Consider the following 27,247-nt stretch of genomic DNA (forward strand, 5'->3'; position numbering starts at 1 on the left):
CTAGAACTTGTATGGGAATGAGAGGATTACAACCATGCAACTTAATAATGATGAGAGAATGCATTAAGATTCTTTTACATAAATTCATGTCACAGAAGAATATCATTCCCATAATTTATGCTAAGGTCACAAAGAATGATTACTTGTACTATTATCACATATGAAGTGTAATAGTACATAAAATATTTCTAGGTGCTTTCCTATTAGTTTAGACATATCACTGTGTTAATCAATTTGATATCTAGCCCTTCTAGCCTTGATTGAAGTTTTGTCTTGTTTTGACAGTTGGTTCTTTCTCACTATGCTTAAATTAGTTTAGGCTTTTTTTTTTTTTTTTTTTGTAGTAATTAGTTTAGGCTTTGTTTATAAATAGGTTGGTTTTATTCGGCAAAAGTCTGAATTTAAATTGGCTTAATGTTTATCAAATTTTATTATTATTGTTATTATTATTATTATTAATCTGACCTAATTGTTTGTGACAATGTAAAAGTCTAGCTTATAAGGTAAACGTCTATTAAAGATTTATATTACATAAAAGTCCTTGAAACAACCTATAGACTCAGGCTTTCTAGATTTCAAATAGATTTGAAAAAAAAATTATTCAATTGTATATAAAATAAAATAAAAAATAAATAAGTGGGTTAAAACTTTTTTAAGACATAATTCTAACGTTCTTAATTAAATGAAAACTTAAAAGTGAATAAGGTATCCCTTGTATCCTCACGCCTGTTCTAATTTTGACAGGACTTAAAAGATTATTCACAAGATACGCTAAAAATCATAACATTATTTTTAGTAATATATGAATTTGATTTTCATCTATTGGTTATCAAATGATTTATATGTGGTCACCTGTTTAAAAAAGGGGAGAGGTTATAGTTACTACCTTTTTTTCTTACTACCTGTTACTACTAAATCGTAACCGTTGATTTCCGTCAATCTAACGGTTATAATTTATTGGGTCATTCTTATTAATTAATTATTAATTTTCATTAAATTATAACCGTTAGATTGACGAAAATCAACAGTTACGATTTAGTAGTAACAAGTAGTAAAAAAGAGAGGTAGTAATTATAACCTTCCCCTTAAAAAAGTAGTGAAAGACTTTATTGTAAGTGAAAAGAATTAATTATTAAAACGATTATTATTAGATATAGTTGTGTAAAAAATTATACTAATTATTTATCAAATTTAAAAGCCGTGTATAATTTTTCTATCATTTTAAAAATACAAATATTTAAGTTGGTATAAAAATTTTATTTTAATAAATTGTCAGTATAATTTTTTTTATTAAATTATTACTTAATCTTGTATATTGCCAAATAATTAAGAAAGTTTGATTGTGACAATCATTACTTAAAAATTAAATCTTTTAACAATGTGTCAATACATTATTAAAAAAATTAAATGAAATAGTATGTCGAATTTAAAGTCTATAAAAATGTGGATACCAAAAATAAAGTCTATAAAAATGCTACAAAACACTAATTCAAATTATGATATAAAAATCAATATGACTTTTTGTTAACAATACTTGAATTGAAAATTTGGCATATCCCCCGAACTTCATTTGCCTTAATGCTTATCATAAATATTGAATTGTATATAAAATAATTAAATTATAATGATATATAATTATAAGAATAAACAATATATAAAAAGATTAAAACAAATAAGAATTTTTTAAGGGTTTATTTTTTCTGCAGTGAATAAAAAAAATTTATCTGCATTGAGCCCAAAATAACGTTGTTTTGAGACGAAAATTAAGGTGTTTTTATAATTGTAATTTATTGTAAGGTTATAAATTTATAATAGTCTTTATCATTATAATTTTTTAATCTTTCAACCCAAAATGACGTCATTTTAAAAGTGAATATAGATAATTTATCCGCGTAAAAACATTAAAGTCATATTTTAAAATCATAATTTTGGCCTACCTGACATTTTTAAAAGCTTGTGACGAACTTCCTTGATAAATAGTTAAGCAAAATTATGTCAAGCAATAGGTCCTAGTAAAATTATCCTGTTTACAAAAAAAAAAAAAAAAAAAAAAAAACTCTTATCTTCTACCCTATTTTCACTTCAAATTTTGACAGGACTTAGAAGGATTATTCATAACTTAGATTAAAAATCCAACAATATAAGATGGTTATTTATTTTTTATAATATGTGAATTTGATTTTCATGTATTGACTATCAAATAAAAGTAGTAAAAAGTGAAAAGAAATAATTACTAAAATGACGTGATAACACATTTATTAAATAATAATGTAAAAATTATATTAGTAATTTAACAAAATTAAAACTCGTGTATAATATATTATCATTATAAAAACGGAAAAGGTTATATTTACAAATTTTTTGTTTATAAACTACACTAAGTATGATAGGTCATACTTCAGTCAAGAGTGTATGACCGGTCGTGTAATTTGTAAAAAAGTTTGTAAACGATTTTTTTTCCTAGAAGAATACAGAAAAGTAAATTGGTATACTTCAAAACTTTTGATGGAACATCAGTATAAAATTTCTTTACATCATTATTTAGTCGAACACATAACTCCAACAGAAGAAAATATTTTTTTTAGTCTAAATATTATTTTCTTTTTTTTCTTTTTTTTTTTGGTTACAACTAAATATCATTTTCTGAATTGCGATGCACATACAACTGATTAATAGAAAATGATCTCGTGCTTTAGGAGGGGGGGATTTTTTAATTTTCTTTTGTGAGAGGGGGAATTGTTTTTCTGGTATGTAATGTAACTATGAATTGAATATTTCTCTTTTTGAAAGACTTAAATGCTAAAATTAAATTTAAACCAAATAAATATAAAACAATTAACCAAATAATAACTCACAATAACTATTTTTTTATACTGACCTTAATTATTTTTTGAGGCAAGTTGGTCTCTCATATTTTACAAGTTTCAATTCTTTAAGCTATATCCTGAGTTGGGGTTTAATTATAGTTGAATCGTCGCTGCTCCTAAAAATGTATTTGGTGGGAATTCAATCTAACTATTAAAAAATCTCCTACATTTAATTTTCTAAACTATTATCTTACACCCATGAGCATGTAGATGCAGATTGCCTTTGCAGATTTTAATGATGTGTATTTATGTTGCATCGACACCAACATCGAACACCACACTCCGATACGTTAATTCTAAAACATATTAAATTTCAACATGTTAGGACACGTTTTGATATTAAATAATATTTTTAATTTACGTAGTATATATTATATTTAATATTCAATAATTTAAAAAAAAAATGAAGCTAAACTTATATAATACCCAATAATTTTGCAAAGAAACATAAGATATCACAAATATTTATATTAAACTCAATCAAATGGAAATTATAATCCAACAAATCTAACAGTTGGAACTAAAAGCGCAACACAACACAACCTTTGAACCTTTTTTTGAGTCTCTACAACTTGTTGGAATGTCGGGGAGTATCGGAGTATCAAGGAGTGTCGAACACGACACATTAGGTTTTTTTGAAGTGTCGATGCACCGTAGATACAGTTGCGGATCCAGGAAATTAATGAAGGGTGGGCACTCAATAAGTTCAAGTACATATATTTTAATAACAAAAATATATTACAATAAAAATTAACGAACGGGAGAACAACTTCGCTGGTCATCGGTCACGGAATCACAGTGCCATCAACTGGGTCTGGTCTGGAACGCGACTTGTGAGAGTTGCCGGCTGGCTAGGTCTGGTCTAGGGCTAGATCTGGATGGATTGTGACTCAACTAGACCTACGATGGAGGAAGAAGCAAATATTTCAACTTCCAATAACAGAGATTGAGGTTTGAGAGGAGATGAATCAATATGCAAATGCAAACAATGGGTCTGGAATAGAGCTCTCTGCTGTTAGGTTTGGATAACAGAGGTGGAAGAGAAAAAAAGCGCACGAAAAAATAAAATAGAAGGAGAAAAATTAAATTGGGGAAACTTGAATTTCAAGATAAGTGCATTTTCGTATTATCGCATCAGATTTCAAGGGTGGACCGTTGCCCCCCTTCTCATACATGTGTGTCCACCTCTGTGTAGATATGGATGGCTGATCCTAACTATTTTGGGATAAATATGATGTTGATGTTGAAACCTATATTTTTACTTCTTTATTAGTTCAGATATTAGTTATACACTTATACCATTACTTCAAATTCTTATCTTCACTTCTGCATTCTTTCATCCTTGCCTTTCTATCTTCAGATTATAGAATTTTGGTACATACAACTAAAATATTGACTGACGATATGCCACTTCAACCCATTCACAATCCGCTAGTTGAACTATTAGCAATTGAAAACGGAAAAGACAATAAAAAAATTCTCTGAGCATGATGAAATCACGTTGACAACGTTAAAGTTATCACCAGATATAAAGGAACGATTCCAAGTTAGTTTAGACAGTTGCAGTGTTAGTTAAATTGGTTAGGATTAGCTGGAGGATCAGTTATTCATATACATGTCTATAAAAGGGCTCAAGCCTTATGTAATTATTCAGATTACACATTCTATTCTGGTTCCAAATTCTCTTTCTTTCTTTTGTACTAAAAGTATAACAGTAACAGAACTCAAGTAGTTTTATTTGAAACAAACACCATGAGTAACTTAATCCTTTGGAGCCTTTATACAGCACTGGCCTTGCACTCATGACACATGTTATCATTCACCTACACATTCCATCACCAAACTTGCTTATACCTAATGCATCATGAGCTACAAGTTCCTTTTCTATGCTGTCAAACCAAGCTCCCTTCATATAACCAAGGAACTGACACAGACCCCAACATCAAGAACCCACTTCTAGCTTCCTTAAACACAGCAAAAGCCAAATGATTCGTTGGAGCCACTATTGTTATAGAGGAAGTTAAATGCAATGAATGGCATAAGAAGCTATTGTTCAAAGAGAAGTGGGGGGTAAATGGTGAAAATGTCAAGTGCTCTAAATGTGGTACCTTTCATTTGTTTCAACACAAAATATCGTTTTCACCGACAACCATAACTAAGGAGTTCAATAACAATAACTCAAAATTGCAGATTGAGCAAAGAAAATACTATAAGGGAATAATCTGTATTTTCCTTTCTTTCTTTTTTTAAATTTGGTAGCATCTGTATTTTCTCCAAATAAGTACATTATCCACACTCAACAACCTATTCATGCAATAATTTAATATTAACAAAAAAAAAGGTCACGGGTCATTGCATGAATATTAACAAAGAGAAAAGGTCACTGGAATCCTATGACCCCATATTTTGTTACTGTCAGTAACGTCTCCAACAAAGGGTCTTATATTCTCGAAACATAGTGCATCTTCTACACTAGTCAACACATTCTGAACTATCTATCCATAATATAACTATTTTGCACGCACAATCCGGCATGAACTTATAACATGATGCAAACTTTTTAACTTCTCTATCATAAATATCTCTAAATTAAGATGCAAAAGATGCTTGTTACCAGAGTTATTTTTCAATCAATATGTAAAAATCCTTTATTTGACAAAACAAATTCGACAGCATCAGCATCAGAATTGCAGCTGGGTTGCTCCATCGCTGACGTTAAGACATTATCAACAAATGCCACAAGAAGCTAACACCTTCATTAGTATTACCACAGCTAACGCAACACTAAAAACAAAGCTGATATGACACAGTGCAAATTAAGAATTTGATGGTTGCAACCATAACATGATCAAATCACATGTTCATAGTCGCAACTTTCCAAGCATGTTGGCTTGGGACGGCAACTGGAAGTCTAAAGGAATATAATTATTTGACAACTTCCCTACATGTTATTGACAATGATCTATAAAAAAAGGAACATAATATCCAATTGTTTCGAAGCTTAAATATAAATAGTCAGTCAATTTAAAGGAAATGAAATTGCTGAATGCCCCATCAAAGAAGGTAGATCTTCAACTAGAGCTTGAATCATCAATCTTTGCTGCTGCAGATGCATAACTAACACTACTATCCTCCGTACTTTTGCACTGAGTGGACTGCTCGTAACGAAGAAATTTGATTTTTATCTTTGTTGAGCTGTTCCTCAGCATCTGATAAATCGCAAGATGTTGAAAGTAAATGTAAGATCAGCACCCAATAGAATAACTCATTAAATGTGGTAAGTTGCAAAATATATGAATCAAAGATACCACATGCAGATAGACTTTCTTCAATATTATATTACCAATATTAAAGAATTCCAAGTGAAGTCCTCATCAAAATAGTTCAAGTCTCAGATTATGGTACGACACCAAGGGAAGGGTAACTCAACAACATAGGGGAATATTCCAGATAACAACACACGTACCTAAAGGGCACAATTCTGTTGGAAGGGAGAAAATAATCATTGCTGAGGTGGCAAGGTGGTTAGGAGAGTTTGTTAAATAGAGCCAGAGGCATGTGGAGAGGGAGGGACTTGGGACAGACGGGGGCTGGGAAACCAGAATTGGGAGAGACCTTTGGAGTCCCTCAAAACCTATCTGTTCTTTCTTGCATTTTTACTTTTTTGGTATTTTTCTCAGTTTTACAACATAACTTGTACTGCTGCTGAATTGCCAGCATTAATCAATATACACACTTCAGTTTTTCTTCCATTTCTTATTTCTACATTCTGGTTCCTATCAGATAATAAACATTTTTAGCTCTAAGCATCACATGATGAGATAAATTTTGAACAATTACCTAACATCTTAGATCAATGAAATTATTTCAGGAAGATCGTTTTTATCAAAGCATCAAGATACACAGTTAAGGAAAACTACTACAAGTACAAGGTATCAAACAGCATTCAAAATGAAAACCAACAAAGTACTGTGATCTTCCTGAATCTTTATAACCTTTTCTTTTCTCTTATTTTCTTTCTTTCTTTTTTTATTTTTGTTTTATATATATATTTTTTTTTGGAAAGGTAAAAGAGTGGTCAAGAAGTTCTCAAATTGATTAATCAATTTCATTCTTAGTAAGGTGTGAAAAGAAAACATGATTCATAATAATACTGATGTTGATAAAATAATAATATTGTTCACAAGAGCTACTTCCATTAGGATATTGTGGCAATTTATAAGGAACTTACATGGAGAAAAACACTAATTGGATGCCGTCCACAGATTGTATTGTCATACTCCAATAGATATTTTTTGAATGAATCTGGATCTCCTGTTTCTATGATATCCATGCCCATCTTGTCTAAGGCCTCAATAGATTTGTAGATAGGCCCATGTTTCTTGTCATAGTGCATATAATTGAATCTGACATAAAACACCAGTCAGAAGACAAGAGGTTATAGGAAGAAATGTGTAACCTAAAATATATAATGATCAACACCTTTCTGGAACAAATGAGAAACATGATATATCCATCACAATACATAACTAGATAATGCAATATATAGATATTGGTAACAAACAGCCAAACCACTGAAGCACATCTTAACAAAAACTTACATAATTACCAATGAAGTATACTATCTAAACAACATCAATCTTACCAGTAATGTGGAATAAATAAACCAAAGGAAAACAACCAGACTTTGAATGTTTGCTTTGTGTGTGCAAGTGGGTGAGTGTTAGTTTACACAACTCAGACAATCTCAACAGTATACTTTCATAAGATCTTAGGAGAAAATAAATAAATAAGGTAGTTGAACAGGTAAAAACAGCACTTACCGAGATCCCCAGTGACAAAAATCTGATGAAATGGAAAAAAAATTATTGGGATCATCCACATATTTGGCAAGAATCTGCCCATACATAGCTTCATTCTCAGCACTAATAGCACCAACTAAAATGGGTACAATTTTCACCTGGTACCTGCATCAATATTCAAATTCAGCCTCTGTTGAAAGGTTTCAGAACAGGAACCTCTATATAACAAAATTTACCCTTCAAATACTTTAGCAAGATATGGCAAATGCATTTCCATGCTATGTTCAGCCTCATCAGTGCGAATATCCATTAGTTCAAAATTTCCCGTAGCTTTAAGCTCCTCGTTGACTGGTAAAATTACAGAGAATTGAATTTGGGCAATGAGGAAAGAAAGAAGTCAATATCAAAGTCAGACAAAATGAATCAGTTCTTCGCAAAACAATTCAAACAAGCCATGCGTCTTCACAACTCAGATAGATAGAAAACCAATATCACAAAAATAAAAATTTGATTTTACATACGCATATCATTATTTTATTTCTATTTCACAATTCATAGATTACCCTTGTTCATCAATGTTCTGCAAAGAAAAGTCTGCATTCATAATTAAATCGCACAATCTCATCATTGCAAAGAAAACAGGCAAGAATTACCAACGAACTGTACTGATAAGATTTTAGAAACTCAATTGATACCTTCCAAATCAATAGGCAGGTCCCCTATAGGTGTCTTGTAGACTGTTGTAGTTGAAAGAGCACATTTTGGAGTGTAATAGTGGTGAGAAGGACCAAGAAGGAACACACGTGTACTGAAACCGTAAAATAGAAAGAAAATAACAATCATCCACAAGTTCACAGGAAACAGCACAGCACCCTGAAGCTAATCCAGTTTCTATAAACACATCAACTGACAATTTCCAAAATAGGAATGAAGGGGGAAGATGGTATAGAAGCATGGGATAAACTTGTCTATAAATTGGGCAAGTGAGGGTGCATTTATCCTTCTTATTTAATTTCTTAAATTTTAAGGATTGATACTCCCTTACTTGCTCACTTTGGAAAAAAAATTCATGAATGTGGAACATTAAGAGAAGCAAACAAGACATGAACGCACATGTTAGATGGATCTATGTTTCCAAAGGCATAGGCAGCAGCTCGTCCTGAATAGGAATAACCTGCATGTCTAACATAACAACATTCCAATGCAACACAAGCACATTAGAATTGTTAACCTCAAAAATCAAATCACAAAATAACAAGTACTTTTAAAACTTACGGTGCTATTACTCCTCGTACATCAGGAGACTTGGTCAGACCACAAGATTTTAGCCATCCTTCAAGTTCTTCTGAAAGTTGCTTAGCTGAAAATATAAAAAAATAAAAAGAAAAAGATATTAAAGAGAGATTTTGCTCTCTGACAAATAAACTGACATGTAGAAGAGTAATGAGCGAATAAAAAAACTAAAAAAAGTTGAGAACTTTGAAACTTGTCTCAAAGAATCAATCGCTCATTATAAGACTCAAATTTTGACTGTGTAACATTCACCCAAATGGCATGAATAAAAATGAACACTAATTGAAAGGTAAAAACCCCATCTTTTATGTATCAAAAAAAAAAAAAAAAAAAAACGATCTTTTGAACTTGATCAGCAAAATTCAACTCAAGTTTTAAGGGTTTTTTAGTGGTTGGATTTAGATGCTTACGATTGTCTGTGTACCAAGAACCAGCATGAGATGGTCTCCTGATTTTGCTGCCCATGATTGAGGATTTGAGTGTGTGATAAAACCCTATGAAGAAGGTGTGCAAAGCGAGTGCAGGCTATATAAATATGGTTTATGGTTTGTTCATGTTGCAGGAAAGTGGGCCTCATAAAAATCATTTTCATATAAATATTATAAGTCGGTGGTATGATACTATCGTTATCTTGTAACATTATTCTTATAAATCCTTATAAATATAAGTTGTTTGATATTTATTTTTAATACAAACTAAATCGAAAATAAATCAATTGAAATAGATTACCAAAAAATAAATTATTAAAAAAAAATATCCTAACAAGATTCAAATCCTATTAAAAGAAAAGATAAAGTTAAGGATATTTATCTCCTATAAATAAGGAAAGTTGCTAAACATAAAAAATAAGAATTGCTTATTACAGATTATTCAGCATTTAAATTACTAAAAAAATGAAAACAATTATAATTAAATAAGGGAATAACATCTATTCTTTTAAAGGATATAAACCTATATTCTTTTAGATCTTAACTGTTGATTTTCGTCCATCAACGGTGATAATTTATTGGATTAAAATTATTAATTAATTAATAATAAATTTGGCTTATTAAGTTTGACCCAATAGATTATAACCGTTGATGGACAGAAATCAACGATTAGGATCTAAAAGAATATAAACTTATAAATATTTTTCCCATTAAATAAAGGTAATAATTATAGAAAGATTTTCAAATACGTCCCAAATTTTATCTTCCTAGATATGCCATATTTTGAAACCAAATCTGTTAAAAACATGGATCAAGCTAAACGTGAAATATATATGATTTAAACCAACCAACTCATCGAGTGCTTCTTTGAATTCTTTTTTTTTTCATATCCCAGTTCCTCTAACAATAGCTCTCCCTAAAAAATTTAATGATTTATTATTTTTAAATTTTTTAGTAATATCAAGTGTAAAACCCTTAAAAAATAATAATAATATAAACCAATAATAAATTATTATAAATAACATTCCAAAATATATAATTCAATCACAAAATTATTAAAAAAATATTTCAAAAATATATAAATCAATGATAAATTATTATAAAATGTACTTCAAAAATATATAAATCAATCATAAATTATCACAAACAAAATTTCAAGACATTCACATGGGAATGTTTTATTTAATAATTATTAGGTAAATAATATTTTATTATTACCATATTACTTTTACCATTGGTATGATAATATTTTTCTTATAAATAGAGACTTGATGAACTATTAGTCATTACTTGAAAATTTAAAGAAATCAAGGAGTGAAGGGTCTTGAAAAAATTTAGAGAAAACATCATTAAGAAAGAGGGAGAGAAAAAGAAAGAAATTTTAGTGTGAGAAAACTTGATAATAAGAAAAGTAAAAGTAAATACTAAGGGTGGGGATTGTTGGACAAGTGGCTACAATACTCAAGAGGGGGGTGAATTGTGTAAGAATCTGCACCGTTAATTAAAGAAGTTAATTAATTAATTATGTGAAATTAGAAAATGATTCCATAATTGACCCTAATAGATATCATGAGGCTTTAATAATTATAATTAGTGAGTAATAATGCTGAAAGTCGTTTTTCGGAAGAAAAGTGCAGATACCAGTTCTGCTAGTCGGTATAAATGTGTACCTAAAAAGTATCTCGGAAAATTATGAAAAGTGATTATATATTATGAGAATAATATATAGGACTTGTAAAACGAATTTCAAGTTAAAATAATGAGAATTGGTGTCTGAACTGATACCGACTATGGAAAATCGCATACCAGAAAGGTGCTCCGAAAATTATAAGAAAAATATGATAATTCTTGTAAAATTGAGTAGTTTCAGATTCCAAAGTTTGGGATTAAAATGATAAGCGTAGCTATTAACGTTAATACTGCGCGATTAACTTAAACGCACCTATAAATACAAGGGGCACACACTTCTAGGTTAGAATTTGAAGCCTTCCTACGTGAGTTTCTGATTTCCCTTGGCTGCCACCTTCTTCTCCATTGCAAAGTTGGAGCTTTTCTTCATTTTTAAGCCAAAGACTCCACATTTTCTTCTTGAAAAGCCTTTCTCCATCATTGGGTGAGCTTTTGACAAGCTTTGGGAAAGTGGGGAGAGTGTTCTTGTGAGCTCAAGGTGCTGTTTTTCTGAGTGTTGGGGGCTACCTCCTTGGTTGTGGGAGTGTGAGTGCATTTCACCTCCATTGGAGCTTAAAGAACCAAGCTTTGGAGGGAAAGAACTTACCTTTGTGTGGTGATTTTCGTGCACCACTAAGGCAAAGGCTTGGGGCACTTCATTGAGCATTAAAGACTCTTCTTTTTTCTGAGTTCAAGGACCCCATAGGTATACCTTGAACATTCCCTTTGAAATTTCTTGAAAATAGCTTGTTTATGCCATGAAAAAAGGTAACTTTGATTAATCATGTTAAATGTTGTTAATCTAAGGCTAATAAGTGTAAATGAATATCTGTTTTGACGAAAAATCGGACTTGGGAACCTTGGGAGGCCATTGGAGCTCGGATTATGCAGAAAAATCTGCATTTTCGCGTTTCTGCACAGGTGATAATCGATTACCCCCTGTATGGTAATCGATTACCTAGTGCAAATGTGACAGCAACGACCTAGTTTAGTAAAATTGCGATATCTCAAGCTACAGAGCTCCAAATTGAGTGAGGTTTGGACCTATGTAAATCTAACACATAGGTCTACAACTCTGTAAAATTTAGTAGCCATTGAATAAGTGGTTTGATCACAGTGTCATTTTGAAGTCGCGTTTTGGTTACTGGAAATTCCGGTTACAACAGTCACTTTGCGTAAAACATAACCGGAGTTATACAACTCCGATTGAGGCGTATAATATGTTGTTGTAAAGCTGGAGATGTCTAGTTTAACATATTAAAATATTAGAATATTTCATAAAGAGATGAAAATGCAGTATTGAAAATGATTAAGCAATCAAGTATGGTTATTGATGATATTCTGTTATAAACAGACTGTGATTGTGCTGTTTGGTGACCTTGGGCCAGTGTGGACTCTTGGTTTGGACGGATAGCTTGAGAGGTAAGCTTTCGTGTCCTCGGTTTAGCCATGTTATGGTTCCACCATGTCCCACGGGAGTATGGTTATATGCATGTTGTGTTTCATGCTTTTATATATATGAATTGTTGTTGAGCTTTATGTGTAATGGCTTTTAATATGTATGTGTTGTTCCATCTTGACGGGAAGTCTGAGTATGTGACGCCATACAATACGGTGGTCCGGGGTGGATGCAAGTAGCACTTGCACATGGCAGGATTTAGACGTACATAAATCCTGCATATCTCTGGCCAGTAGAATAGTATTTGACACACATGACATGATTATCTGCTGCATTGCACTGATTTAGAACGGATGATGATAAACTGCTTTTGAACTTATATTGCACATGTAAGTGAGCTTGGGGTGGAAGATCCTTGAGGACTCACTGTCTTACTGAGATTTCTAGTTTAGAGATCTTACCCCACGTTTGGGAAATGCTTATTTCAGGACCAGGTAGTATGGGGGTCGATGCCTCAGGCGGCAGGAGGCCGGAGCTTAGCTGATTATGTTATTACTGCTTTATGCTAGCATGACTGGATTAGATGTTGTTTATGTTTATGCTCTTTATGTTTTGTTTTGAGTTGAGACTGATGTTGGACTTTGTTGCCTTATTCGGGTGAGCATGGGATGTTGTCCATGTCACTATGTTGTTAGTACTTTATTTGGAGTTGTATAAAATGTTAGATGGTCCGGTCTACCTTGTTGTAGTTCCGTGACTAGAGATCCATCTTATGTTATTTATTTAATGAGGTATTTCAGATAGCTGTTTTATTGCAATTACATACAGGCGATGTTTTATTAATTGAATAATAAGCAAGTTGGTAATGATAATGACATCATAATTGAGAAGAAAAAGATATTCCACATTTTTAATTAAACGCAACTTAATACGATAGTGTGCTAACATTACCGGATATATATGGGGTGTTACAAATTGAGTTTTACAAAATCTTTTCGCAAAGTGCCTCCTTTGATATTTTAAAGATTATTTCTTCAATAAAGTAATTTAATAAGAAAAAATCTAAGTGTGAGAGCAAGTGTAGTGATCAATAAAGTAAGCAAGCGAATAGATAAAGACAATCTAAAAATGCAATTTCAATAATTAAGTAAAGAGGTTAAGGTTAGAGAAATTGCAAACTAGATGTATCATGGTTCGGTCACTACCACCGTGACCTACGTCCAGACTGAAGTCGCTCGATCAGTTCTTTTCACTAACTATCAAGCTTGAGGGTGCTTGACAAATCACTACAACCTTTCAAGACTTCGGGCTCTTGATGCCTTACAATTTTTCACTCCAAATTTTCATAGAAATTTGGTGACCTCTCTAGTGTATAGGGGTCACTCCCCTAACTATTCAAGAAATCAAATGGAGGTGTTTAACAATGGCTAAGTACTCTCAAAGTACAAATAATACAAGTTGAAGAACAATGGTTGTTGACACTCTCACAAGAATGAAGCTCAAAGAGAATTTATGATTAAGAAGACAAGAATAATGCAAGTAGTATGATAATAAATGAGTAATAATGATCAAGAAGTGTGTCACATCAAGGGGAACATTAATCTCTATTTATAGAGGGTCCCCGTGGGTGTTTTTCCACTCATTTTCATAAACTAACTGTTTTATAGCCGTTATTTTGTCTTCTACACAGTAGGTAATCGATTACCACTGTGTGAGTAATCAATTACCATGAAAGGTAATCGATTACCAACCTGTTGAAAGGTTGGATTTCACTTCAAAAAGGTTTTCTCTTGATCTAAGTCAGTTTCAAATATTTTTTAAACATTTGATAAACATTGAGAAATATATTTTCATGCTAGGAATGTATTTGAATGTCAAACGGTGATTTAATGCATGTATTTAAAAATATTTTGAGCTTCATTCACGTAAGGAATCGATTATCCTTTCAAATAATCCAAAGTCCTATGATATGTTACTTTGAGATTGCTTGGACTTAGAGACTTCTCTTGAAGCTTAAGTCTTGATCTTGTTTAGACTTTTTTTTTATGGTTTCACTTTGAAGCTTTCTTTCCATGCTTATTTGTTATCATCAAAATCGTTTAACCTTTATATTCTTTACGTAGAGTGCGTTGGTTCCACAGGGATAACTCTTTTTTCTAAAATATAAACTTCATGAAAGTGTTATTTATTATTTATTTTTATTTTTTCTCCTTTCCTTAATCGGTCCCGACGTTTAAATTTATTTTATGGTTATTTATTTTAACAATTTACATTTCTATAAATAAAGTTAAAAGTCTTTGATGATTATATAAAGTTGTTCCGATGGTTTTGAATGAAAGAAGATGAAATAATTTGTTATTATGTCTATAAATTTGGGATAGAGAATAAAATTAATAAATATAAATTTAAATAATGATAAAATTAAAAAATAAATGTGAAAACTCTAAAAAAACTAGTGTATATCTCAAAAAAAAAATTCTCTCGAGAGCTTTACCTTTTACTTTTTGTACTCATTATAATAAAAAAATATAACAAAAACTTTTATAAAATTATATTTAACTAAATTTCTTCTTATATGAAAAAAATAAGTTAAAAATAAAACTTGACAAACAGAAACTCACATTGATAAACTGATAAATTGAAGGAAAAAAAACTAATTAAAAACTAATAAAATTAAATATTTATTCGTAACATTGGGCTTTTTGACCCTTTTATCCCTTATTAAATAAAAAATAACCATTTTGTCCCTGTTCCAAAACTATACCTCATTTTACCCATCTTTAATCGATTACATAAAAAATTTAATCGACTAAGTGTAAATAAAATATATTAATCGATTAAAAACCTTTTTTAATCGATTAAATATCGATTTCTTCAAGAAAATTGCAGAGGAAGAACCCACCACCGACAACTTCATAAAGACAACAACAACACACAAGAAAAGAAAATGGAAACCATTACAAAATACTTGTTGCTCTTGGCTATCTGCCTCATTTTAGTGCATCACCAAAGTGTTGCACATGAAAACAGAGGAAAAGACCTAATTAACGAGGTATGTCAACAAACATCAACGGGGGTGTCCTTTCTTCGGACCCAATCATTAGTCCAAGAGTGAATCTACAAGACCTAGCAATGATATCACTGAGGGAGGTAGCAGCAAATGCCTCAAGCATACTAACTGATGCGAAGAGCATGATTGATAACCCTGATTTGGACCCTGCAATTCAACAGGGTCTGGCTGATTGCAAGGAGACATTATTGGACGCTACAGATCAGCTTGAGGATACTATTGCTTCCATATTGGCTAATTCCAAATATGATGCTCATTTATGGCTTCAGGCAGCATTAGCAGCAATTGATTCATTAGCTATGGAAAATTTTGTTAAAATTTTTGAGGATACTATTGCTTCCATATTGGCTAATTCTTTAAACGCTGAATGTATTACTATAAGAATACACAATTTTCCATCTAAAGATTAACACGAGCATGAGCTACGGTCATCATAGACAGGAATAGTTAGCTCGTGAGTTGCAAGCGTTCTTCCTCTGCAATTTTCTTGAAGAAATCGATATTTAATCGATTAAAAAAGGTTTTTAATCGATTAATATATTTTTTTTTACACTTAGTCGAATAAATGTTTTATGTAATCGATTAAAGAGGGGCAAAATGAAGTATAGTTTTGGAACAGGGATAAAATGATTATTTTTTATTTAATAAGGGATAAAAGGATCAAAAAGCCCGTAACATTGTCCTAACATTTTTTTATAAAAAGTTTTTTTTATTCGAACACGTAACTCAAAAAATATTAAAATTTAAAGTGATTAGGAAACTGACTTAAATAAAAGATAATATGTTGAATTAAAATTAAAATTTAATAAAAAGATAGCATATGGATAAATTTAAAATATTACAATGAGTTGTCAGTAAGGGCCTATTTGGTGTGACGTATAAGGCATGGTAGTATAAGTTTATACTATACGTTATGACATTTTCAGTTGTTTGGTGTGACCATCGTATAGTATAAGCTTATACATCAGAATTTCCTTATACATTAAAATGATGGATAAGCTTATCAGGTCTAAGGAGGTGGGATAAGCCTTGATAAGGAATTGATGTATTAGTTAATACATTCTCATCTTTCTCTTCCCGATTTTAACCCAAGTAACCATTTTCTTCTTCTTCCTCATTTCTTCTTCCCTCGTAGTCCTACTTCCACCTTCACCTTTCCTCATATCTTTATCTTTATATGAATATTGATTACGCCGTCGCATGTAGGTTCAATTTTCGGTTTATATACAGAAGAACATGGCTCTCTATCAGTTCCGTAATGGGATCCCTTTGACTGCTGCCACTGCTGCTAATTTTTCTTCTAACGAGCTCCGACTACTCTCCGCAAGGTATCCATTTCCCCTTTTTTTCATTTTAGAGTTGTGATTCAATGCTTTAAATTTTTGGAAACCCTAACTGGCATTTTGGGTATATTCAAATATTTCCTTCTTAATTGTCTCAATATATATGCCACTGCTATGAGCTATAAGATTCTGTAATTCATTTTAATTTATAAAAATTCTCATGATAGGAGTTCCTGTTCTTTCTTTTATTTCATTTGCTGTCAGTGTTGGAATCTTTGTTATCTGCAAAAGAAAATTTCTCCACCACAGATGACTTAACACCCCTACCTATCCTGATACTGAACCATAGAGGTTGCGGAAAAAAATCAAAAGATTTGATAGATCAAGCTATTAACATGCTCATATATATATATATATATATATATATATATATATATATATATATATATATATATATATATGTGTATTTGACTATTTGTAATTCATTAGCCATTTTGCTTCATGATTTTGGATAATGAGTTTATTTATATGTGAATTTGGTTTTCTTTAGAACCCATACTCTGTGAACATCCTTCTTGCTGGTTATGACAGAGAGACAAGCCCTTCACTATACTATATTGACTACATTGCAACACTTTGCAAGCTTGAAAAGGGAGCTTTTGATTATGGCTCCTATTTTTTACTGTCAATGATGGACAGACACTGCCATAGTGGAATATCAATGGAAGAAGCAATTGATCTCATTGATAAAAGCATTATGGAAATAAGATTGAGGTTGGTTGTGGCACCACCAAAATTTGTTATCAAGATAGTTGACAAGGATGGTGCAAGAGAGTATGCATAGCGAGAATCAGTCAAGGATACTCCTACTCCTCCAGCTTGAGTTAACTCTGTTTCTTATTTTGGTTGGACTTCATGCCATTTGCCTATGCTTTTCTCTTTCTACATTTTTATTTTCACTTCCTCTTGCTACTATTGTCTATTGTGTTGAATTAATATGTATGATTAGTTTTATTATAAAATGAATTTGTGGCAATGTATGAGGTAGGCTTGATTTTAATATACCTCAAGGTGGGGATTTTGGAAATTTGTGAATAACATTTGAGGAAAGAGGGAGGAGTGCTGTTTAGGAGTGTGTCTTCACTATTTCATATCTCATCATTGTTGTGTAAGCCAACATGGCAATATGGTTATTCTTGTGATGGCCATGTGAAAAAGAAGCTACCTTATTTTAGCTTAATTAATGGTAGACAATGACAAAGAAAATAGAATGAAGATTTCAGATGAAAACCATGATATTTGGGTCTCAAATGTTTATAAAATGTTTGAGATATTTTGAATCATACCTGAGATATTTGGGTCTCAAATTTTTGCTAAACCCTAAAATCTATGAGCTCACCATATGAGGCCGAGTATATTTCCTCGTTTAAAGTATTATCACTACTCTCTATTCGCTCAGCACAAACTCGTGGAGAATCTGCTCTAACATCAATTTTGCTAACAGCTTGATCTACTTGTTTTTCATCTTCTGACCGAAAACTCAACTTTGATTATACAAGTATCATTCACGATAAACCCACGGCTGGAATCCCAAAGTTCAACTAAAGGTATGAAATGTTTATAAAATAGAATCAACTTTTTTTAAAATATGGAAAAAATTTATTTCTATAAAAATTATTTTATTTTTTGGACATAATGATCAATAGATTTTTATATAAATTAATATCATATGACATGTTTGAAAGAATTATATAATTTTTTTTTAAAGGGTATTTTTGTCAAAAATATTTATTTTTATCCTATCTGGTACTATACATTGCATTACCAAACACTGGATAGTATTATTTTATACAATACATTATCTTATACAATGTCATGCCAAACATTGTATAGTATTAAAATTTAATCAGGTCTTATACAATCAGGTCTTATACTATCAAGCCTTATACTATCAGGTCTTATACTATACTATGCACCAAACATGCCCTAAAAAAATGAATAGACACTAAAAAATGCCAATAACTTCACCTTTTAAAATAAGCCTTATTAACTCTAAGGATAGCTTAGTTAACGGGAAAAAAATTTATTTATTGTAATTTAATTAAATAATTACTTAAATATGACATGGGAAATATTTATGCATCTATTGCACACTGTGAAACCCCACTGAGCGTCTCTTATGAAGGGGAAGACGGTCAAATGGGGCGTCTCTCACGAGGTGGTGACACGTGTCACTTGTTTTACAAAAAAAAAAATTAATTTAATCATAAAACTTCTAAAAGCCATAACTTTTGACTCGAGTATCCAAATCAGGTAATTTTTTTTATTCCACATAACTTTTCGAGATCTACGCAATGATATGTCATTTGATATATTTTATTTCTCACCAACATAATTTAAATTTAAATCAGGTAATTTTTTCTTCCTTAGATATTTAGAATATTTATTTAATTATTTCCTTTATTAATACAGATTTTTCAAATTGATTTTTGAATTTAAATCACAAATCAAATCTTTATTTTATTTTCCTTATTAATAATAATTGTTACTTTTAGTTTAAATCACAAACCAAATTTTTTTATAATAAAAATAAAAAAAAAAAATTTTTAATATAAATCACACATCAAATCTTGATTTATTTTTTGTATTAAATCACAAACGCAGAACTCAGAGGCTTCTGAGTTTAAAAATGTGACACGTGTCAAACACTTGTCAAAACCTAACACATCACCAATCACGTCTAAATTGGGTTTCAATCAAGAGGAAATCACGCCTAATTTAGGTAATTTTATTTTTGAAAAACATTCATAAGCCATCATTAATCTCAGACCACGAATAATAACCCAGAAGTAGGGGTGTTCGCGGTCTAGATTGGATCGGTTTTGGAAGCAAAAATCATCTGATCCAATCCCTTCGGTTTGATCATATAATCATCCATTCGGTTTTTATTTTTTTTCAAATCCGATCCGATCCAATCCAATTTTTTTCGGTTTGGATTGGATCGATTTTCGGTTTTTTGAAAATCCTAAAATTTGCAAAGAACATCTTTTGTATATATTGGCTTTGTAATTTTTTTTTTTTGAAATACAAAAACATTAGTAAACTATAATATAATTTTTTTAATTTTAGCAATGAGATATGAAGCTCAACAAAGATAAAATTTTGTTGATGAGATATGACTAGATTTTTTCTTGGGTTTAGTTGATGGGTTAATGAGTCTTGGGTTTAGAAATTTTTAGGCTATGATTAGGGAAATACCCAAGTAGGTAGAGGGAAATTAATACATTGGATTGGTTTGGATTGGATCGATTTTCATCAACCCATCCAAAAATCGATCCAATCCAATTAAAATTTGCGGTTTTTAATCGGTTTTTGGTTTTTCGATTTTCGGTTTATTCGGTTATCGATTTTTCGGTTCGGTCACCGCGGTTTGAATCGGTTTGGATCGGTTGATGAACACCCCTACCCAGAAGCTTATAGCATTAATGATTAATTTTAAAAATAATATCCTTCTTCCTTAGAAATTTAGAATATTTATTTAATTATTTTCTTTATTTCTACAGATTTTTCAAATTGATTTTTTAGTTTAAATCACAAATCAAATCTTTATTTTGTTTTCCTTATAAATAATAATTTTTTTTTATTTTGAATTTAAATCACAAACCAAAATTTTGTTATAATAAAGAAAATTATTATAAAAAAAATTTAAATCACAAATCAAAATTTTTATTTATTTTTTTATATTAAATCACAAATCCAGAACTCAGAGGCTTCTGGGTTTAACCGCTCTTATAATACCATTCTTGCAAATTAAAATTGTATTTGTGAGAAATAAAATATGTCAAATGAGATGTCATTGCGTAGATCTCGAAAAGTTATGTGAAATCAAAAAAAGAATTACATGATTTGGATACTCGAGTCAAAAGTTATGGCCTTTAGAAGTTTTATGATTAAATTAATTTTTTTTTTTTGAAAAAACAAGTGACACGTGTCGCCACCTCATGAGAGACACCCCATTTGGGCGTCTTCCCCTTCATGAGAGACATCCCAATGGGACGTCATAGTGTGCAATAGATGCGTAAATATTCCCCAAACTGTCATATTTACGTAATTATTTAATTAAATTACAATAAATAAATTTTTATGCCCTTAGTTAACAATTGAAAGTTGAATGATTTATTTTGATCAAAAGTTCAAATCTTGACTAAAGCAAATATTTGCTCCCCGGGAATGAAAGCCCTCCAATGTACCTTCTATTTCAAAGAGATTAATTTAATCTTTAAGTTGATGCTTATTTTATAGGGAAAAAAGTTTCTGATGTTACTTTAGATAACTTTATCTAATGTTCATCGAAACGACGTCGTTTTGAGGTTGAAAAATTAAAAAATTAGAGTGATAAAGACTATTATAACCTTGAAATAAATTAAAATTACAAAAATACCATGATTTCCGTCCCAAAACAACGTCGTTTTGATAAACATTAGATAAAGTTATCTAAAGTAACATCAGAAAAAACAAACCCTATTTTATATTATAAAACACCAAATTGATATTCAAAATATTTGATAGAACGAGTTAATATCTTGTACGATTAATTCAAGTAATACTTTATAAATTATAGAAAATTACCAAGCAGTAAAAAATTTATTTTATTTTTTAAATAAATTCACAGGTACAAGTCCAGCTAACCAAAAAAAATTATTAGCATGATTTATATTACATAAATTTCCAACTTCTTTTTGAATTTTTTTAATAAAATATTCATTCTGCAAAACTAATTTTGATTTACACTAATATCAACAAATCTTAATCAATAAATGCAAAACTAATTTTGATTAACACTGATATCTACAAATCTGAAGAACTATACCAGCTTAAATAACCAAGGAAACGAGAGAAATATGAGCAATTCAAGAAGAGAACGAAGATGAGCCACACCAAATTGTTATTCAAACATGAAGCGGGTGAAATATATATGACATTTACGAGAGAATATATGATGAAAATGTATAATGTGCTGCATAACACCCATACAATGTTACAAATGACAAATTTGACAAAATAAATATCATCAAACCCCAGCTAACGGGCAGAATTATTTTTTTATTGTTTTTGCAAACTAAACAAATCAACCCAAACAATCACGACCTCAAACCAACAAATGGAATCATATACTGATATTACAACTGTAAAGAATGACACCCTCAAAGCATATATCCCCTCTAACATAAAACAAATAATATAACCAGGCTTTCTTGCCTAATATCCCAACCTAATACAAAACTGACATCGAAAAAGTAATCCAATCGTCGCATCCATCAATGAGTAACAGTATGGAGAAAAAATTCCTGCAACCAAAAGGCAAATAAATTCATTCAGGCCAACCACATAGATGTCATCATTGATAAAATTTTACAATTTAATTAAAAGATAAAACAAATTTGATCTATATAAAATAGAACAGCCAAAAGTTTAAGATAGAGAAATATTGAATATACTGAAAGGAAGATAAAGTATAAAGTTGTTCTCTAAAGTTACTAGTTAGTCAATCCATTAATCTTATGTAAACCAACAATGAACACAGCAAATTATCATATGATTTATGCCATTTTAAGCCAACAGGTTTCAATCCCAGCCTAATGCAAAAAACCAACAGTTTCTTACGGGAAGGGAAGCTGAGAAGAGGGTTAAATCTTGTCTTGGAAACTATCTGTAGGAGCCAGACATTCAGGAAAGCCAGTAACCATCATCATCATAAATCATGATATCAACAACAGTAATTCAAACCATCATACTTCATCAATCCCATTAAAAATGCAAAAAGTATGAAAGGGCATCCCGAAGATCTACTGTAAGTTGAAGTACACATGACACCCCTTGAATAAATTAGCTGAATTGACTGTTAAGTTGGATTCTAAATTATTAAACAAGTTTATAATAACTTACTGAATTGCCATACACTTAAGTAGTATAATATCTCCTAGAACTATATTTACTGAAATAAGAGGGTTGATTAAAAAGCGATCTCCAATAAATCACCGGGTTTGGCAGCACTGCTTCAGCACATTAAATCTACTAGTTTTTGCCTTCTTTTCCTTATTGGTCTCTGCTTTGTGATTGATATTCTCTGTTTCTTTCTTTTATATGGACATCATACCAAAGGCCATTGACAATGTCATTCAATCCCCAAAATGTTTTTGATAGGAAGGATTAATACCTTTCCACAAAGGCCAGAAGCCTTTCATTTTAATACTTTCCCTAAATCTTTACATTAGACCTATTTCTCACATAATCTCCCCAGAAAATGAAAAAATCAATACAAATTTGAACGGGGGAATCCTTTTCCCATAAATATAACTGAGAATGCCTTACAAACCTGACTAGTCTAAAGCCTAATCAGTTGTCAATAACTTGTTGCTTCTACCAAACCACAGAAAACACCTTGGACGGTACTAAAGACAAGCATCAACTTGTGATTCCACGAAACATGCTTATCAATTAATTATAATTATTCAGCCAATCATAGTTATTATAGGACATAGATCAAGCATATACACCTATAATTGTGGAAGTAAAAGATTCCAAAAATTTTACTATCTTTTCTACCATGAGTAAAAATATTCTGAAATAATCTCTCTATTAGTATTCCAAATACAGAAATTAGGATTTCAGTCTCAACTTTGAGAACCTAACAACAGAAAAGATAATTCCTGTCATAAACCCGAAAGATACACTTAATTTTCTTAGCAACAGAAAAACACTTGGTATAGCATTCCATTGTTCATGAAAACACAATTTCAGTGAAAGGTATAAGCTTTTAAAACTTTCAGATGCTACGATATCTCCCTAAATTTTCAAGAACAATTTGAAAGATATTCTGCTATAGGAACATGCAAACAAAAACTGTAGTAGAAGCATAGTCTTACTTACCTGTCTTGGGATGAAATGAAGAAGCCTTCAAAAATATTAACAAAGAAAATAGAAGCATTAATTTTGCCTCTATAAAGAATAACAAACTGAAGAAGAAAACTTAAAATTGCTCCAAGATGTAATGGAGTTTTGGAATACGCCGACGAAACAATGGTTCAAGTCGAAATGATGGAACATCAAACTGCCACCCATCATACATCTCATTCCACGCTTGCACTATCTCATCAATTTTGAACCCTGTGATTATGAAAATTGGTCTGTTAGTTCCCTGAAATATTTGAAACTCAAAAAGGAATCTGAGAAACACACACGATGGATCATATTTTCCCATCCTTTACCTTCCATTGCTGTCTCATTAGAACAATGGTTCTTTATCATGACACCAATGTCAGTTGAAGAAGCTCCAGCTAGTTCAAACTTTTCAACTGCAACCTCCAAACATTCCTCCCATGTTGGTAGGCCTAGCTTATATTCCACAACAGAACGCTCATACAATAAGGTGCCCCATAAAAGATATATTTGTAACCTCATCTTTGCAGCCTGCTCTTCAGCTTCATCAGAAGAAACATCCCTGAAAAGACCATGCAAACCCATTTTCTCTAACTGAGCTTTATATTTATCTAATTTGGATAATCCATTCAAACGTTGCTCCTCGATTTCCTCCCACATCAACATGCCTTTCTCCATGCTGTCCTCTGCCTTGTTATAGAGCTGTAGAACCTCATCTGAATGGCCAATTTCTAAATCCTTCTTGTTTGCAGTTAAATAACACCAGCAGAGCTTTGCTTGTTCAAACTGCTGATAACCAAGAGCCAGAAGTCCTTCATAAAAGTCGGGTTTGATCCTCACAGATTCTTCATATCTCATTTCTGCATTCATGTACTCCTTTTGAGCCCACTCATATGCAGCCTTAACATGCTCAAAAGAAGATTCTCTCGACCCATCCTCTGGAAAGGACACCCGCTTCCTAGCCCTGGACATGTGAACACTTCCCCAATTAAACAATGCCAAAGCTGCCATCTCTTGAAACTTATCGGCAGCAATTTCAAACAGTTCTTGTGCAGCATCACCTGTCACTGCATCCTCCATTGCTGCCGAATACAGCTTCATTCCAACCTCATGAATATCTAGATATGAATCCGAATCAAACCCAACATGGTTCTTAAACAGCCTCGCAAACTGGACAAGCCAGTCCTCCACAGTAGTCATCCTGTTAGCCGCACCTCTGCCTCCTTCCGCAGCAGCCCCATTCTCGACATCATCACCACCACCAGCAGCCGGTTTTCTGCCATCTCTTCGTGCCTCGCCATCACCGGTTGTCGTTGTCTCATCATAATCCGGCTCCTGATCCGGATTAACTTGTGTAACATAGAGCCGAATTGAGCCAAGCACGTGACAAGTTTCAGCCAACCTCAGTTCAGCAGTAGTAGTTATAGTAACCAAATCACCTTCTCGATCCCTATACTTAACAAGAACACCCTTTAACCCCGGAAACCGATCCCTTATCACATCCCTCACCAACCTCATACTACAATTCAAAGGCAACTGCGCCCACCTTATATCCTCTCCATATATCAACTTCACCGTCCTGGTCAAAGCCTTCTCTTTTTCTTGCTTAACAGGTTTCACTACCAATTTCTCTTCTTTCTTCACCAATCCCTTATCCTTAACATCACCATTATTCACCTTCTTCTCCTCAACAACCACCTTGCCCTTATCTTCAGCCCCACCATTACTATTAACTTTCTTCTTCTTCCTCATCTTCTCCCTCACCACTTTTCGCAACCGCGCACCGGGAGGCTCCTGCTGCTGCTGCTGCTGCTGCTGAACTATAGTAGCCAAAGCAATCTCAGTTTCATCCACAACGATCCCTTTCTCATCCATGGTCCTTCTCAAACTATCGAGAATCTCCAAAGCGGTGAGATTGTTGGGTTCAGAGTTAAGAACAACACGAACGTCCCTCATAGCTAAATCCAAACGATTCAAGGATTCGTAGCACTTGGCTCTCTTCAAGAGAGCCTTGCTATAACGAGGGGAAACTTGCAAAGCCAAGTTGCACTCGTTGATGGCTCGAGGGTACTCGCCGAGCCCTAATTGCATGTAACAAACGGCCATGTTGGTGTGAAGGTGTGCAACGTCGATGTGGTTCTTGGGAAGGAGCTTGAGGGCTTTTTCGTACTTTAACATAGCACCTTCGTGGTCCTTCTTCTGAAAAAGCCTGTTACCTTCCTCTTTCAGCTCGTGTGACATGTTGATGAACATCGCTGTGTCTTCGTCGAAAGCTTTCGACGACGAACCACGCTCGAATGCCTTGTTGTTGTTGTTGTTGTTGTTGTTGTTACCGTTCGCCCGTGGAGTTTCGGGATCCTTCTTTTTTCCCGTGGGCTTCCCCATCGTTCACTGAATCGATCGAAAAAGGAAAAAAAAAATCAAAACAGAGATTTGAAGGAAAATTCAATCTTGCGACCAAAAATGAATTGGAGAAATGAGAAGAAATATAGAATTTGTAATGATACAGTTATATTGCTAGGGTTTCTTTTGCCTCAAGTCAACGTCGAAAGGAGGAGGAGGATGGAAAGGGTTGTGGTGTGAAATAACGGAGTGGCCTAAAATTAAAGGGTCGGTGCTTTTTTTGAGGGGAAAAACCGAAAAACACAACCTAAAAGCCTGTGGAATGTGGAGGTTTGGCCCCACTTTTGAATGTTTATTTGTATACTTGATTTTAACACGTGGACTTTTGTTCTTTGTCTTTTTTCCTCGTATCTTTTTACCTTTTGATTCCTCCTTAATGAGACCAACACATGACTATAGAGATATTCCGTCCGTTTTTTTGTTGTTGCCCTTTTGATGGCAGTAATACAAGTAATGGCACCATACGGATTGACCAAGTATATTTTCTAAATATGCATGCAACAACCTATAAGATCATCAATTTTGAAGTTTTAGAAAGGCTTACTAATTTGCTAAAAAAATATTGAGGAGGGATATTCTCACTACCAAAAATTTTCACTACCAACTTACTACATATCTAATCACCCATTAGATTAACATTTTCTCTATCTTCAAAAACTTTTTAAAATTCTCTCTCTTTGATCCAATGGTGATGTGATAGATAGTAAATTAGTAGTAAGAATTTTTGATAGTTAGAATATCCTTACTCAAAAATATTATACCAATGAGATTATAAGCCACGGTGAAGAAAGGGGCTCTGTTCTCCACTGTACTCTGTTGAGATGGACTTAGATTTTATAAATTAGATCATACCTTACATATTAAAAATCACGAATTAAAGATTTTGTAACATACAAGCTATTGCATCACAGATCATGTATATATTATAATCCACTGCTTTAATTTTTCTCATTACGGGTTATATTCAGAGCACATTTCCACCTTTGGAGTACTATAAAAGAGGCCATACCCATAGGTACCACGTAAACATATAATGCCAATACAAACGATTGAAGAGAATGAATAAATTAATTAATAAATAAATAGCATGAATCT

The 27,247-nt window shown here is 32.1% G+C and overlaps 2 protein-coding genes and 1 pseudogene across 3 annotated transcripts; 1 reads left to right on the plus strand and 2 right to left on the minus strand.

Annotated features, from left to right (window-relative positions):
- Positions 1–5,589: 5,589 nt before the first annotated feature.
- Positions 5,590–9,511, minus strand: LOC133318459 (uncharacterized). The gene is made up of 8 exons (XM_061520463.1): positions 9,373–9,511; positions 8,945–9,029; positions 8,783–8,851; positions 8,365–8,477; positions 7,906–8,017; positions 7,691–7,834; positions 7,099–7,273; positions 5,590–6,076 (listed from the first exon to the last, which is right to left on the minus strand). Exons 1-8 carry the CDS (start codon positions 9,425–9,427, stop codon positions 5,939–5,941), a joined length of 891 nt encoding a protein of 296 aa, XP_061376447.1. The 5' UTR covers positions 9,428–9,511; the 3' UTR covers positions 5,590–5,938.
- Positions 9,512–15,589: 6,078 nt separating this feature from the next.
- Positions 15,590–17,693, plus strand: LOC133318445 (proteasome subunit beta type-2-A-like; annotated as a pseudogene).
- A 4,083-nt stretch (positions 17,694–21,776) lies between these two features.
- LOC133318432 (protein PHOX1) lies at positions 21,777–26,316 on the minus strand. 2 transcript variants are annotated; one of them, XM_061520429.1, is made up of 2 exons: positions 24,079–26,316; positions 21,777–23,977 (listed from the first exon to the last, which is right to left on the minus strand). In XM_061520429.1, the coding sequence occupies exons 1-2, from the start codon at positions 26,132–26,134 to the stop codon at positions 23,841–23,843; spliced, it is 2,193 nt and encodes a 730-aa protein (XP_061376413.1). In that variant the 5' UTR covers positions 26,135–26,316; the 3' UTR covers positions 21,777–23,840. The 2 variants fall into 2 exon arrangements, with proteins under 2 accessions (XP_061376413.1, XP_061376412.1); XM_061520428.1 differs by having other exon boundaries at positions 24,052–26,316.
- Between the last annotated feature and the right edge of the window lie 931 nt (positions 26,317–27,247).

The sequence above is a fragment of the Gastrolobium bilobum genome, unplaced genomic scaffold (assembly GCF_033153095.1).
Source record: "Gastrolobium bilobum isolate Gb01-03AN ecotype WA unplaced genomic scaffold, APGP_CSIRO_Gbil_v1 utg14936, whole genome shotgun sequence".
Taxonomy (NCBI): Eukaryota; Viridiplantae; Streptophyta; class Magnoliopsida; order Fabales; family Fabaceae; genus Gastrolobium; species Gastrolobium bilobum.

Coding starts and splice junctions, on each gene's coding strand:
- LOC133318459 (XM_061520463.1), bottom strand. CDS start 9,427: ATGGGCAGCAAAATCAGGAGACCATCTCATGCTGGTTCTTGGTACACA. Junction 8,852..8,944: donor GTACGAGGAGTAATAGCACC/GTAAGTTTTAAA, acceptor TTGTTATGTTAG/ACATGCAGGTTATTCCTATT. Junction 8,478..8,782: donor AACATAGATCCATCTAACAT/GTGCGTTCATGT, acceptor TTACGGTTTCAG/TACACGTGTGTTCCTTCTTG.
- LOC133318432 (XM_061520428.1), bottom strand. CDS start 26,134: ATGGGGAAGCCCACGGGAAAAAAGAAGGATCCCGAAACTCCACGGGCG. Junction 23,978..24,051: donor ATGGGAAAATATGATCCATC/GTGTGTGTTTCT, acceptor TCATAATCACAG/GGTTCAAAATTGATGAGATA.